The following is a 16,191-nucleotide window of genomic DNA, read 5'->3' as shown; positions in this document are numbered from 1 at the left end:
TTATTAGTCCTCAACTCAGGTATTTAATTTAATGGGAGATGGGAAGGGAAGGGGTAAGATTTTAAGTCACATGTGTAAGTCATTCAGGGAGGTGGAGATTGGTCTATGAGGACAACAGAAAGATGTGAGATGATTTAAACTATTAGTATTTAGGGGCACCTGGGCTTCCGACTTCAGCTTAGGTCATGATCTCGCTGTTCATGGGTTCAAGCCCCACATTGGGCTCTGGGCTTGGAGCCTAGAGCCTGCTTCAGATTCTGTGTCTCTCTGTCCCTATCCCCAGCTCATGCTCTGTCTCTCTCTCTCAAAAATAAATAAACATTAAAAAAATTTTTAATAAAAATAAATTATTGGTATTAGTTTTTTTTTAAATATGCCTGTATAGAAAAATTTGCATATGAATCCATCTCTACTTTTTAGTGTCAAAAATGAAACTTTTGTGTATACTAACTGCCTCTTCTGTAAGATGAGGAATAAGCATACTTTTAGTTTTATTATATCTTTTTTTCATTCTCCAGATTTTGTTTATATGATCTGGGATTTAAAAATTCATACTAGGGGCGCCTGGGTGGCTCAGTTGGTTGAGCGGCCGACTTTGGCTCCGGTCACGATCTCGTGGTCTGTGAGTCCGAGCCCCGCGTCAGGCTCTGTGCTGACAGCTCAGAGCCTGGAGTCTGCTTCGGATTCTGTGTCTCCCTCTCTCTCTGCCCCTCCCCTGCTCAAGCTCTGTGTGTGTCTCTCTTTCTCAAAAATAAATAAACATTAAAAAAAATTTTTTTAATTCATACCATAGTATTGCTGTTGAATTTTAAAATCTTATGCCTTTTCTTTTTTTATTTAAACTCAAATTAGTTAACATACAGTATAGTCTTGGCTTCAGGAGTAGAACCCAGTGATTCATCTCTTACATATGACACCCAGTGCTCATCACAGAAAGTGCCTTCCTTAATGTCCACCACCCATTTAACTCATCCCCCCACTTACCTCACCTCCCGCAACCCTCAGTTTGTTCTCTGTATTTAAGAGTCTCTTATGGTTTGCTTCCTTCCCTGTTTTTATCTTATTTTTTCTTCAATTAAAAATAGAACCACCCTATGACCCAGCAATTTCACTACTAGGAATTTATCCAGAGGATACAAAAATGCTGATTTGAAGGGGCACGTGCACCCCGAAGTTTATAGCAGCACTATCAACAATAGCCAAATTATGGAAAGAGCCTAAATGTCTATCGACTGATGAATGGATAAAGATGTTGTGTGTGTGTGTGTGTACACATACACACACAGATACACACACACACACACACACACACACATATACATACAATGGAATACTACTTGGCAATGAAAAAGAATGAAATCTTGCCATTTGCAACAATGTCGGTGGAGCTAGAGTGTATTATTATGCTAAAGGCAGAGAAACAGATATATGATTTCACTCATACGGAATTTGAGAAACAACAGCTAATCATAGGGGAAGGGAAGGAAAAATAACTTACGCATTTTCTTTTAAAATTATTCTTGATATTTACATTGTTTTATAATCTACTTTATAATATTTTAGACTTAATTTTATATGTAACTTGTTTTTTGTTAACTACCAGTACATTTATGTAACAGCCTTTTCATTCCTGGATTCTTTATTTTGGTTTATTTTTTCAGTCAAATGAATACATCTTTGAGTAATTTTTTCCAAATGTTGCATGTTGGCATGTCTTCAGAGCTCTTAGATATTTTAAAAATACCATTTAATTTAGTTGCCTTCATACACAAATGGCATGTATTCTAGATATTGAATTCTTGGGTCACAAATCAATCTTAACAGGTTCCTAGACATTGTTCCTTTGCATTTTGCGAACATTATAGGGATGTCCAATGTCAGACAAGTCATTCTCTCTCCTTCCCCCCTCCTCTCCTTTCCCTTTAAAATAAAATCTTTAACCAGCATGGGTCTAGATATACCCCTATTATTTTTTCTCCTAGTACTTTTGCCCTTTGGATCTGCAGACTTAGGGGTATTCTCCCCTCAGAAAAGATTATCTTTTTCATTTTTTTTTCCATTTGTTTCGTGTCTTCTATTATCTTTAATTAGGTCTTCATTCTTTCTCGTAGCTATGATCTTCTCTCTTGATATTTTAATTTTCTTGTCTTTCCTTTGCATTTGATGAGCGCTTCTTAAGCATTTCCTTCATAACATTAATTTATTTTTCTTCATTGTCAGTTTGTCCTTCATAGCTTCCGACTATGATATTTATTTGAATTGCATTTTTATATTCTTACAATATTAACTCGTTGTATCTAGGTCTTCTCTATTTCTCCCTTTTTCTCAGCCTGTCCTTCTTCATCAGAGTCCAGTGTCCTGTATTATTTTTCATCTCTTTTTAAAACCTACATTTGTCTACATTTATTGAGAATGTAGAGCCAACTCTTTCTAAGATGTATTAATTTCTGGAAGTGAACTTTTTCACAAGTACGCATCTTCCTCTACATTTACATTCTCCGTCTTTCGGATTGCAGAATGTTTCAATAGGCCCCATGTTGGTTTTTTCCATTTTACTCATTCTGCTCACAGTCACTGCTGCCCGTAGAGTTGGTTGATTCTCTTTGGAAGCCCCGCTGCAGTGAGGTGAGGGGCTCTTTATGTAAACTGGTTTAACAGCCCAGCAACCCAAGAAGGTGGTGAGAGAGCTGGAGTGTGGGCCTCCTAGCAGGGGGACTGAAGCTTGGCACCATTCTCCTCTTCTTGTGTGGAGAAGCCTTTGTGCCAGGGGTCAGCTTTCTGAACATCCAGCATTGGCACAGCATCGATTGCTCTCCATACAGGGGCTAACCCTGGGTGCTCTTTGGTGCTGCTGCATCCGGAATTTGCCCCAGATGCACTGCAGACTCTCTCGTTGCTATAGCGGCCACAGGAACCCCAGGACTCCCCAGTGCTTTAGATTGCTATTGACCTGGAGGGGTGAGGTGGAGTTCAGTCCATTCTCCTCACAGCAGCCGAGTGGGCTTTCTGAAACACAAATTGGATCGTGTTGTTTCTTTGCTTAAAATGCTTCAGTGGGTCCTCCTTGTCTTTGGATAGAGCTCCAAGGCTCTGTATGTAGCTCCCTCTCCAGCCATACCTCGCCTGATCCATGCCTTGTAAGTGAACCACACTGACTTTTTTTTCATTCACTCAAATGAGGCATGCTTTCTCTTCTATTCAGACCCATATACATACACTTACTTCTGCCTGAAATACTCCTCACTCTACCCTCTTTCTACACACGCTTCCACACACATTCACACTCACAACCCGGTTAACATATAAAATCTCTTTCTTTCCTGTTAACACAATTTAAAGTTTATTCAACTGTATTGCAAGTGTGACCTTAAGGTAGCATCACATGGCATACTTCTGAGTTTATTCCCGAGATATTCTGTTGTACTTATCTCTGTCTGTTTTATAGATCCATGTAGTCTCTGGAGCTAGGGTCATCTGGGTTTGGGTCACAAAGCAGTGAACAAATGGGTAAAAGAACTTTAGAAATAGTTAAAGCAGGAGATCACTGATCTTCAAATACCAAGAAAACTACTGCCATTGCTGTTAATATTTAGATATAAATTCTTGTTGTAGATGCAACCTTACTTAGGTGGTTCGAAGGGGTAGTTTGTAGGAAAATAGAATGTCAAAAAACATTACACTGCTTTTACATGGGCTGTCATTAAGTCCCACGATTGTAGCTTGCCAATGAAACATACTATCCCCAACTGGACCTTCAAAACATAGTTCTTCTCTATTCTCCTACTTTATGCTCCCAAGGCAACCTCTATCCGTTAGAACATTTAGCACTCTCTATTATAATTGTGTTTGGTTGTAAAACCCCTATTTGCAGGGTAGAAGCCCCAACTGTTTTGTTTACCAGTATAACCTCAGTGTATATAGGGTCAGGGCCTGGCACATGGTATATACGTATTTATTGAATGAATGAATGAATGAATGAACAAGAACATTAAAAATTTCAGTTGTTGTTGGCCCAATCTTATCTTTCCAAATTCAGGGCTGTTACTGGGTTCTGTCAGAGCCTCTTCTCCCTACTTGCTGAGATACTTTAGTATTTTCCTTTAGTGTAGACCAGGTCTGTACTACATCTGTGAAACCAGCCTAATTGTATGAGAAGATTACATTTGACAACAATATACGTATGTATCACAGAATCTGGTACCTAGAAATTACTTAATAAATATATTTTTACTATTTGAAGTCAGTAGCAGCATTAAGGAATAAAGAAAACATGGGTTCTTTGTCTACTTACCTTCATGCAGATGGAGGTAATTAGAAGAGGAGGGGGGGCATCTACTGAAGAGGGCTGACTGGGGTATAGTCTTTAGGGAAATCTTAGGTTTCAGTTGAAGAGGGAAGGTATCTGCCATAGTGTAGAATTACTTTTGAGACAGTTGAAGGATTAGGATCAAAAGGCAAGATGAATTGGGTGTGTCATAAATGGAATGGAGTTCAGCAAATAAGGAGGGGATAGAATGAGAAGCTTGGGTATTGACTGGTTAATGTCAATACAGGGTAATGGAAACTTTGGGAGTATGAATAAAGGTGCAAGGGAGATGATTGGAAAGATGGTTATTATTTTGGCATTAGAATGACCTAAGTAAAATAAGACAGGTCCAGATAAACTTTTGCTTAACAAATACTTTTGAATACTTCTCAAGAAGTATTATTAGCTGGCCACTATGCTAAGTGATGGGGATTCACTGATGAAGTTAATAGCTACCACCCATTTCTTCAGGGAACTTATAATCTAGTGAGGAACACAGACATAAATCATATACTTAACTATAAAATTTTGAACTGTAATAAATGCTTTCACAAAAAGCAGGGGTTATTAGGAGAGCATATCAACAGGCAGAACTAGTTGATTTGGGGGTAGCCCTGTAATGTCTTTTTGAGCAGGTGACATTTTAGCTATGGACAGTGAGTAAGAATTAGTCTGGGAAAGGTAGAGATGAGAGTGTTCCAGACATGGGGAACACCATGTGCAAAGACCCTGAGGAAAGACTGTGATCATTTTGAGAAACGAAAAAAAGCCAGAGTGGCTAGAGCTAGTGGTGTTCCCAAAGGAGAGACTAGAGAGATTGGCAGAAAAAAATGGATAGCATTTAGAATTTCATCCTAACTATGATGAAGTCATCAAACCCTTTGTCATCAAAGGATTTGATCAGGCAAATAGTATACATTGAGATCATTCTGGTGATTCTTTAGGAAATATACTGGTCAGGATACAGGGAAACCAGGCTTTTGAGGAGTCCTAGAAAAGCTGATGGTGTCTCGGATTGGGGCAACATTCACTGAGATTCTTGCATTTATCTGTATGTATATCCCCTCCTCCCACATTATCCCCTTAGCCACTTGCATACCCCCAGGCCTCTTATACACATTTATGTTGTTTGTGGATTAGTGCACATGTTTTCTCAGGCAGAACCTGTAGATTCCAGAGTTTATACAGAATGTTTCAACCAGCTCTAGACCCAGCCAGGACTAGGACAGTCAAGCTTATCCTCTGATCTTACACTTCTGCAGTGGAATAGAGCATCTGTGCATAGAGAAGCTTCTGTAGGACAAGGTTATGGGTGTGCTCTGCTATGATATGGAAAGATGGAACCTCCACACTTAGGAGCTTGGGTGATCGCTGGCTGGAAGGAGATACTGGAGACTGAATTCTCTTGATTTAACCACAACAGAGGAGGTAGCAGGGCCAGAGCAAGGGCCTGCCAAACTCATTTTTTATATTATTCTTCATGTGCTGATTGTTGTTGCAATGAGAGTTGACCCTTAACAGGGCCACTGATGTGATAAAAGTTTTTCCCACGCACTTCACAGTTGAGAGATGACTAGGCAGGGAAAGGACTTTATCCTGAAGTGCTAAGGGTCAGTGATCATTTCTTTTCTGTTTTTCCTTTCCTCTCACTTCACAGTCACTTGTAACTCCAAGTCAGATTGGTGGTTTGTTTGTGGTACCTTGAAAGAGCCATAATGAGCTGTTTGTATCCCAGTGTGTTGTAACTCATAAGTGGTGTCTGTTTAGAGGTCCATGGCTCACTGGGCTAGAGCTTGATGCTGATGAAGCCTCAGTCATGGTTTCCATTTCAGTACAGCTCTCTTGGGTTCACTCTCTTATATTAACTTCCAGAGGCTGTGCCCACAATCTAACTCATTCATCCTTTGATTTTAAGACCATAGGATGAGGCAGTAAGAAACGATCGACATGAAGGTGACCTACTCCAACAAAACTAATGCAGCAGACATATTTTCTGATGGTGGGTCTTTAGTATTGTCTTCCTTAGTAGCACTACTGAAGTGCCTCGCTTTTCCCCTGTGTTTCTCAATCCTGCTCTGTCTCTCAACAGCCAGCTCAGAGTCCCCTTCCTTATTCAGACGACTAACTTGATCTGCTATGACCTCACACCCCCAACATCCTTTTCAGCACTTGATGATTTCCATTTTTTAATTTTGTCTATTTCTAACATTCCTCCAACTCGTTGTGCAAATGTGGACAAGTCACCGCACCTTTCTGGCCCTAGTTTCCCTGTGTGTAAAATGAGCACATTACATTAAATCTGAAGTCTAAGGTCTGTTTTACCCAGTGCCTGGTAAAGTGCCAGATAAATAAACTGAGGTGAATGGCAGCCACAGTTCCTGTCCTCAAGGAGCATATAGTCTAATAGGGGCAGAGAAAAGAATAAATAAATATATTCTTTATTCTATAAAGAATAAATATATGTATTTATTCTGTAAAGAATAAATATATGTATTTATTCTGTAAAGAATAAATAAATACAAAAGTTCAACTTTTGATGGTGGCAGGATAGAGTGAATTAAATAGATGCATATGGAGAAAATTGGGAAGATGTGAATTTGGATATCTAGTTAAGTTATAAGAGAAGTCAAAGAATGGGAAGTTACTAGCCATATAAATAAGAGGGAGAAGAATATTTTGAGGTGGTGAGAATAGGATATGCAGAGGTTCTTTGGTAAGAAAGAACTTAATGTTTGAGCCAACAGTAAGTCATTGTGTCTGGAGTAAAATATAGCAAGGGAAGGTGTAGATTTGAGATATATTTAAGAGGCAAAAGTGATCAGCCAGAAAATTATCAGGAGCTACGGGTGGCCCTAAGTGTTTAAGGTATCAGCCAAGGATTTGGTACTGTGACATTTCATACCAAGTTAGCCGAGACTCATGGTGGCAGTAGAGAAGGTAGTTGCTAATAACAAGTTACTTCTTTTGTCTTTTGCTGATGGGAAATGGGAAGGGCCTAGTAGCCCAGTTCCTTAGCCTCAACATTAAATAGCAGTAGCTTGCAATATCTGGCAGGTGGAAATTACTAAGAGGGATAATTGATGCCCTCAAAAACTTGCCTAACAGAGCTTTGTGCAACATATTTTGGGAGTCACCAGCCAAGTGTGTGTGTTGACACAGATGATATCCATGCTGAGACTTGTTTGAGTGGAACATTTAGTAGCTTGGTAGGGCATGGATACAACATAGCTCTCCCTTTTCACCAGATGCGTTTGTATGCTGGGTAGCTCATAACTTAGTTCTGTCTCCTTCTCTCCCTACTAACAGAGAGCCATTTGTTTTAGTCCCTCCTATACTCTAGACGAATCTTCAAATGCAGTTTTGATCATGTCTTCCCCCATGTGTGAGCCTATAATAACTCCCCCTTGCTTGTTGTATCACATTCAGAATTCATACTAGAATTCAAAGCCTTAAATGATCTCCAACCTTTCCTCTTTTTAAACCCCAGCCAAAGAATACCCTTCAGTCATTTTGATGTCTTCAGGACCTAGTCCTACCACCCTCAGTGAGCCTTCTGCCTCCAGCTCAGGTTAATGCTTTTTTGCCATGGAGTAGTGGGGAGAGCCAAATGACCTCAGACCATGCACCAACCCCTCCAGATGACCACCGTAAACTCTTCCTATTTCAATATTCAGTGACTTTCCGCCTTTATTCTCATCTGTACCAAGGGTGTTCTTTAATTATCACATGCTTCCTGCCTTCTCAGTGTGCTTTATGATCCTAGGATCAGAGATCTAGCCTGCAGATCTTGTTGATTGAAAGCAAGGCTGGAAACTGCTGTAGTGAGAAGGGCAGTAGATTTGGAGCCAGACTGATCTGGATTTGAATGGCAGTGCTCTCACTTACTAGTTTATGACCTTTCTGACCCTCATGTTTCTTATTCTTAGGCTTCTGCATTGATTTCCTCCTGTGCCAAGAAGTGGTGGCCTGAAGGAGGGGCAGTATCTTAGCAGGCATTCCAATGGGAATTTTGGAGCAAGCACTTGTAGTGGCCTCCCAGCTTACCATTTTCCTCATTCTGGTTTGTAGAATTGGAATGAAGAGTAAAAAAATTCTGGCAGAAATGAGTCTGAGAGGGAATGTTTTTCTGGAGAAATGTTCCTGAATCTTAGAGAAAAATGACCCATTTTGTAGAAAGTAATTTATAAGCCAGTGCGTTTTTGGCTCTCTACATTTGGTTACTCTGACAAACATTATCTAACAGATAGATATACAGTTCTCAGGTGTTCTAATCTTCAACAACAATCCCATTCAAAAAATAGCAAACTGTACCTAAAAGTACATTTGATTTTTGGATAATAATTTGAGTGTTGAATTTTTCCAGTAATCTGATCATGTGAGTAATGATTTGAGTCCTTCCAATCCTTCTTCACCCTCTTCACTTCCTCGTGCCTTCATGAACTTGGGAAACTGAGGCACACAAAGACAGTTTTGATACGGTCAGACTCACACCTCAAATCTTCATTAAAAGTTTTAGGGGTGCCTGGGTGGCTCAGTCAGCTAACCATCTGACTTCGGCTCAGGTCATGGTCTCATGGTTCCTGAGTTCAATCCCCGTGTCAGGCTCTGTGCTGACAGCTTGGAGCCTGGAGCCTGCTTTGGATTCTGCATCTCCCTCTCTCTCTCTCTGCCCCTTCCCTGCTTGCACTCTGTCTCTCTCTCAGAAATAAATAATAAACATTAAAAAAAGAAAAGAGTTTTAGAGGTAGGCAGCTCTGGTTTAAATCCTGCTTCCCCTGCTCTCCCTGCCTGACACCAGTTATTTTACCTCTCTGAGCCTATTTCCTCGACTCTAAATGAGATAAATTTTGTGACAGCTCAGCACAATGCCTGGTTCAAAGCAGGGAAACAATGACTCTTGGTTTCCTTTCCCAGGGGTACCAAATATCCATTCCAAGCATTGTTTTATTTACCTAGTCTGTCTTACTATAATATTTAAGTGTCTGAATATTATGTTACGTAAGAAATACATACGAGATATTTTTAAACGCACAGTGTCCTATACTCAGAACTATCACAGAGCCAGTCAAAAAGAAAAAGAACATCCAAATTGCTCAGATTCACCACATAAGTTTGGTTTGAGGGTACCCTAGATATTTGAGTTAGCTTAAGAGATAAGACTCTCAGTAATCTCCAGGTTACAGTACCTCTTTACCTACTTCTTAGTCATGTTTTCATTTCTAAATCCCACCTGTATCCTAATTACATGTCTGTCTTTACTCTGATGCAGCATTTCTGCCTGTAGAGTAAGGGAGCAGCGCTTTCTGCAATAAATGACATCATGTGCCCTGGGGGAAGTGATTGCCTGTGCGTGTATGCAGACTCACTCACTCACTCACTCAGTTCGTATTAGTTAATACTGGGGGGTGCAGTTGACAGATCCCCATCTGAAATTAGGGAAACCTACTGAAAGGGCCATCTCTCATTATGAGCATTTGGGCTTCAGGAACAACTGGAACCAACAACTTGAATGCCACCATGATTCTGTTTTTCTCTTTGCACTTCTGATTCACCCCTATCACTTTGTAGACCAGCCACTTTATCCTTTTGGTCCATGTGGCAAAGGGTCCCTAGTCCAAAAATTTAGAAAAGGGACATAGTGATAACAGCTTGTGTCAGATGCCCATCCTGGGTCAGTCAGCTAGATTAGGAGGTCATGATCGTGTAAAGATATGGTGACTCCTTCAAGAATTATATGGATGAAGTGGGGTGAGGAGAAGCACACAGAATGGGGGTGATGAGCACAGAGTTCCAGAGATGCCCACACACCCATCCTGCCATCCTGGTCAGTGAGATTTTAGCTAGGGATACAAAAAAATATTCCGAACTGAGGTTGTTTACAGCCAAGTGATGGGAGATGGATGTAGAATCAAGTAAGTGCAATAGAGTAATGCTAGTTCTTTTTTTTTTTTTTTTTTTTTTGAGAGAGAGACAGAGTGGGAGTAGGGGAGGGGCAGAGAGAGAGGGAGACACAGAATCCGAAGCAGGCTCTAGGTCTGAGCTGTTAGCACAGAGCCCGACACAGGGCTCAGGCCCACGAACCATGAGATCACGACCTGAGCTGAAGTCAGTCGCTTAACTGACTGAGCCACCCTGGTGCCTCAGATGGTAGTTCTGTAATAATGGGTGTACAGGTTAGATTAGGGTAAAGAATAGACAGTCAGTTAGGTTAGATCAGATACAACTAACTTCTGTTAGCAGTGATGGCTACACAGCTGGGCACATTGAAGGCTTTCTGAAAAGAGCCACTTGAGTTATTGTTAGGAATTCTAGGGACTAGGGATAGCCTTGGCATTTTCTGAGTATAAACATCATGTGCTTTTTTATTGAGAGGCCTCTTCACCAGCATGCCTTTTTAAATTATTCATCGAATTCTTTAACAAAGATAGAATTAAAGGACACCTTGAGGGTTTTTTTGTTTTTTTTTTTTTTGAGTTTCAGCCACTTGTGTTGTGTTTTGGAGAATTCAGATGATCTGAACATGAGTTCCCTTTGATAGCTGTCTAAACTGATATTCATTAATTTGTTTCATAATCCATGTGGTCTGGCACTAAATTGCTTGTTAATCACAGATTCCTTGCTTGTAAGCTGAAGACATGTTTTTGTTCCTTATCACAGAGCCCGAGAGCTTTTGTCATAGGCCCCATCCTTTGCTGTTATAGTGACCTGCCTTATATCCATAAGTGGTCTCGCATATTGTCCTTCAGTTTGGTCTTTTTCAGACAGATCAAACCAATCCTTTTTCCGTCTTCTATATCACTGGGTCACTTTTCTGCATCTTATTCCACAAATCCACATCCTTGAAGGTTGGGTGCCACAGGCTGTGCACAGTTTGCTCCAATTTCGTCCATCATCTTGGTGTTGCCTTTCACCTCTACAGTTTACCAAAGCTTTTCATGTCCTTCATCTCTGCTGCCTACCTTCTCTCATCCTTTCTTTTATTTCTTAATTAAACTTTTTGTTTTGAGATTATCATAGTTTCACATGCAGTATGAGAATTAATACAGAGAGATACCCTATATTGTTTACCAAGGCTCCCCCAATGATAACATCATCATGCAAATCTGTTGTACAGTATCATAACCAGGATGTTGACGTTGATACAATCAGGATATAGAACAACTGCCTTGACATTTTGACATTTAGATTCCTTCTAATCATTCACTCCTGTTTTTCACTCCTCTCCTATATTCTTCTTCCCACTTCTCACTTACATATTCATTGCCCCAGGGATTTAACTGAGTTAAGGATGCTGCAAGACTAATTTTTTCTTTAATAGGTTGGCTAAATTCTCACGTCAGAATTTCTAGGAATGGCAGTTTCCATTCCTCTTTATTTGTCTGGAATAGATATCATGTGGATTGTCTATGGTAGCCCTAAAATTCACATGAAGACCTGGTCCGCTGTGAGTTCCACTTGCCTGAATTTCAGGCAGGTCACATGAGGATGAGGCATGTGCGGGAGCTGGTGTGGTACTAATTCTTTGGGACTTCAGAGCCCTAATCAAAGGCACTTTCTTCCCCCAAAGGACAGTTCTGCACAGAGGATGTAGACGAGTGTCTGCTGCAACCTAACGCTTGTCAGAACGGAGGCACCTGCACCAACCGCAACGGGGGCTATGGCTGCGTGTGTGTCAATGGCTGGAGTGGAGACGACTGCAGTGAGAACATCGATGACTGCGCCTTCGCCTCCTGCACTCCCGGCTCCACGTGCATTGACCGCGTGGCCTCCTTCTCTTGCATGTGCCCTGAAGGAAAGGCAGGTGAGGCCAGCAGGACAGAACTGGAGTTCACGGAAGGGGCCGGGGAGCATTCAGGATCTTTTAATGAGCATCTGTAGGAACATGTTAGTCAAGTGTTAATTCTGGAAGTGTAATTGCTAGCTCAAGTGCTATGAAAGTAGTCTTCTTTAGGGCTTTTGGCTCTCATCTTAAATCTGCATACCTCAGTTTTTCATCCCCCTAAAATGAAAGTTAGTAACTATTGCCTTGGGAACTTCTGTTGACCTCCTTAAGATTTGAGGCTGAAAAGCACCTCAGGAATTAAGGTTAATTTCTCAGAAATTAAGACCAAATTACCAATAAATGGATTTAGGAACTTCATTTTGAGAAGAACTCTTTTACTCAGAAGGAGTTGGGAGGAGAGAAACATTTGAATGCATTCCAACTCTCAGTGTCTATGGAAATATTCCTCTAAGGGAAGAATTTTACTAACTGCAAAGTTAGTTGCTCTAGTCTCTGAAGGTAACAGCTCCCAGTCCTAGGGGTAGATAGCAGTGAAGGGAGGAATGTGACAGAAGAAGGTAGCTTAACTGAGAATTTTGTACCCAGCACTTCTGAAATGTTCTCATTTCGGCTTTTGGAAAGGCCCCACCTCTAGCTTTGTAGACGAAGCATTAGTTACCTGTTCTTAAGCTAATTGCAGACTGGAAAATCCAGTTCCCATGTGAATTACATGGAACATGGGACCTAGTAATACCTTTAGAGTCCTGGGGGCACTTGAGCCAGGAATGTTGACACTATTAAAAAGCTACTCTAGTATAGGCTTATGATGTTCAGCTGTTTTTTGTTTTGTTTTTGTTTTGTCTTCTGAGGCTAGTCAAATCCTGGTGGCCCCATGATCGTCAGGTAGCAAGCATAATTTTAGGAAAGTAGTTGCTAAATAAAATATAATAAAATATAAGAGACATGCAGTATTTGGAATATGTAGTAAAAAATTATTTGTTGTTTATTTGAAATTCAAGTTGAACTGGACATCCTCTATTTTTATTTGCTAATCTGGCAGCCCTCTCAGAAGGCTCTCTCCATTTTCATGTCACCATCCTCTGACCATCTCACTTTATGGCCTAGGATGCCTGTACCCTTGAGGAGAGGTCTAGCTGGGGGCTTAGGGTCAGAGCACGAAGGTTGTCCACAGAAGCTCCTTGCTTGCTGCTGGCTGCAGCATGTCCCTAAGGTAGGATTAGGCAAAGGGGAAGTTGCCTCTAAATCTCCATGTTAGACTTTGGTGAGGTGAGCATAAGATTTTCCCAACTCCATGAAAGAGAAAACTCTTCCTCAAGTAAGGGACATTTTTTCTTTGTTCTCCTTGCCCCACCCTGTGTGACAGGTCTCTTGTGTCATTTGGATGATGCATGCATCAGCAATCCTTGCCATAAGGGGGCACTGTGTGATACCAACCCCCTGAACGGGCAGTATATTTGCACCTGCCCCCAAGGCTACAAAGGCGCTGACTGCACAGAAGATGTGGATGAATGTGCCATGGGTAAGTACACGGAACCTTCCCTATGCCTCATGGTGTCTGTCGAGCTCAGTGAGCATTCAGACAGAAGCACATTTTACTCTAGGAGCATGTTACACCCAAACCTCCGATCTCTCCTGTTACATGCTTACTGTTTATAACCCCCCAATGTAAACATATATTTTCTTCTAAGAACTGAGTAAATGGAAAGTCTGTACCTGATTCCTAACAGGAAGCCCTACCCAAGTGACAGTTCGGGCAAAAGAACAGAGATGCACAAGAGTTGAAATTGCTTTAGTCTTGCCTTGCCTTGGCTTCTTCCTTTCTTCTTTGTATTTTAAGGAAGAAAATAGTAAATTGAGAACCGGATTATTAAAGGCCTAGCCCTAATGCTATCATTATGCAGAGTCAGATCCACTTCTGCAATCCATATTTGTGGAAATTCTATCAAAGTACTTTGATTCCAGTAATTGGTGCTTGTGTTTTCTAGCCAATAGCAATCCTTGTGAGCATGCAGGAAAATGTGTGAATACAGATGGTGCCTTCCACTGTGAATGTCTGAGGGGCTATACAGGGCCTCGTTGCGAGTTGGATATCAATGAGTGCCATTCCGACCCCTGCCAGAACGATGCGACCTGTCTGGATAAGATTGGAGGCTTCACGTGTCTGTGCATGCCAGGTACATGGGCCCGTCAGTATGTGGGATCTAGACAAGAGACAGTGCCCTGCAGTTCTCTTAGGCGGAGCACTCAGTACAGGGTGGCAATCCCATGAGCTCTGTCAGCATTGAATTCCCAATAATGACAGGGTTCCTAGCCAAGGGGACCCTTAAGGAGTAAGGCAGTGCTAGAATTCTTAGAGTGATGGACACTAAATTAAACAAGTCCATATATCAACATCAGTTACATGTAAGAGAAAAATTCAGAAGTGATTGTTTTTATGCAAGTATTCTTTGGTTTAACAAAGGATTTACCATAACAGTCCTATAAATAGCAAGGTTTCCTAATCTCTTGATACATTATAAATACCATACTATTCCATTTATAAAAATTATTTTACCCGTAATCGTTTAGGAACTTGCTATTTATCCGTAGTAATGTGCATATTGTTAGTTGTACTCTGGAGTGCTTCTACAGAAACCATTTCTTGAATTCTCAGAGAGCACAGGTAAGTCCAGTTTAAAATGACGTTTGAGGGGCGCCTGGGTGGCTCAGTCAGTTGAGTACTGATCCCAGTATTGTGGGATCAAGCCCCTTGTCGGGCTCCACGCTGAGCATGGAGCCTGCTTAAGATTCTGTCTTCCCCTGCCCCTCTGCCCCTCTCCCCGACTTGTGTTCTCTCTCTCTAAAAAAAAAAATAATAATAATTTAAAAAATGAAAAAATGACATATGATAGTGGCTGCTTTACTTGATTAAACCTGCTAGCCAGTCTAGCACTGGAAGGCCCTCCTGACCTTGACTTGTACCCTGAGAGCAACAGGATCGCCAGGTCAGCGGGTCTGTGTGAACATTGACTGGGGACCCTATGGGCCTGGCACTGCTCTGAAAGTGAAGCAGGGCCTGGTCAGAGAATGTGGGAGTGCCTTTGCTGGCATGCTATATTTTACCAGTGTCTTTGGAGGTAACCTTTTCTCCCTCTTCACAGTGATGTGCGTTTCTCACCGTATGCTCCTATCTCACTGATACTTGCAGTGACTATTTCCCATCAGGGGAGACTCCGCTTTGCCTTCTGCAGAAATGTTCATGCTCATAGAGGATGTAGTCATCTGCAAATTTGTGCTTTCTTGGCTAGAATATGCCTTTCTTTCTAAGCCACTTGTGTGGTCTAATTTGTTCAGGTTTCAAAGGTGTGCATTGTGAATTGGAGATAAACGAATGTCAGAGCAACCCTTGTGTGAACAATGGTCAGTGTGTAGATAAAGTCAATCGCTTCCAGTGTCTGTGTCCGCCTGGTAAGTGCCCACCACCTGCCCCTGTTTTCTTTGAAAGCACAAAGCTGACTGACCACAGGGAAGGGAGGAGGAGAGAATGTGTGTGGGCTGTACATGAGGAAGTCATTAAAGTGAGCACTTCGGAATCGGAGTGTGTACAGAAACGGGGAGTTTGTTTCAGCTAGTGTATCATCCAAATCCTTTGTGGCCAGAAGTCCAAGTCTATTCTGAATGGCCCATGACCTCTCTGTCTGTGTATATATTTCAGAAAGTTCATACCTCACAGAAGCCTTAGTTGTAGGCTATTCAGGGATTTTCCCCCGCCATGGGTCATATTCTTGAAGCCCCTCTGTGAGACTTTTATTGTTAGATATTTCACCCTAGGTCCAGAAACAGACAACACAAGTCAGTTTTTTCCAAAGAATGCTCTGTGTCTCCTTTTGCCCCCCAAAGCTACTGTTGAAGACATGCCAAATTTTCTGCCACAGACAATAGCCTCTCCTTGTTATTTCTCCAGAGAGAAGGTCCCGGTCCTCTGAAGCTACCCTCACTTGTTTGAGGGCTCCATGTATAACCATTCTGTCCCTACTTCAGCTGCAAGTGAAATCTGTACTGGGAATAAACAGAGGTTGAGACACACACAGTTGTCTCTGATGCCCTGAGCTTCACCCGGTTA

General features: G+C 41.4%; 1 protein-coding gene and 1 pseudogene across 2 annotated transcripts in view; one reads left to right on the top strand and one right to left on the bottom strand.

Annotated features, from left to right (window-relative positions):
- Positions 1–16,191, top strand: part of NOTCH2 (notch receptor 2) — a 163,821-nt gene that overhangs the window by 92,753 nt on the left and 54,877 nt on the right. For both annotated transcript variants that reach the window (XM_042993905.1, XM_042993904.1), the window contains exons 6-9: positions 11,874–12,107; positions 13,453–13,608; positions 14,075–14,263; positions 15,423–15,536. In XM_042993905.1, the coding sequence (XP_042849839.1) occupies positions 11,874–12,107; positions 13,453–13,608; positions 14,075–14,263; positions 15,423–15,536 (693 nt within the window). The remainder of the gene's footprint in view (positions 1–11,873; positions 12,108–13,452; positions 13,609–14,074; positions 14,264–15,422; positions 15,537–16,191) is intronic.
- Positions 1,496–4,480, bottom strand: LOC122240814 (annotated as a pseudogene).

The sequence above is a fragment of the Panthera tigris genome, chromosome C1 (genome assembly GCF_018350195.1).
Source record: "Panthera tigris isolate Pti1 chromosome C1, P.tigris_Pti1_mat1.1, whole genome shotgun sequence".
In the NCBI taxonomy this organism is placed as follows: domain Eukaryota; kingdom Metazoa; phylum Chordata; class Mammalia; order Carnivora; family Felidae; genus Panthera; species Panthera tigris.
This window is presented reverse-complemented; position numbering and strand designations above follow the sequence as displayed.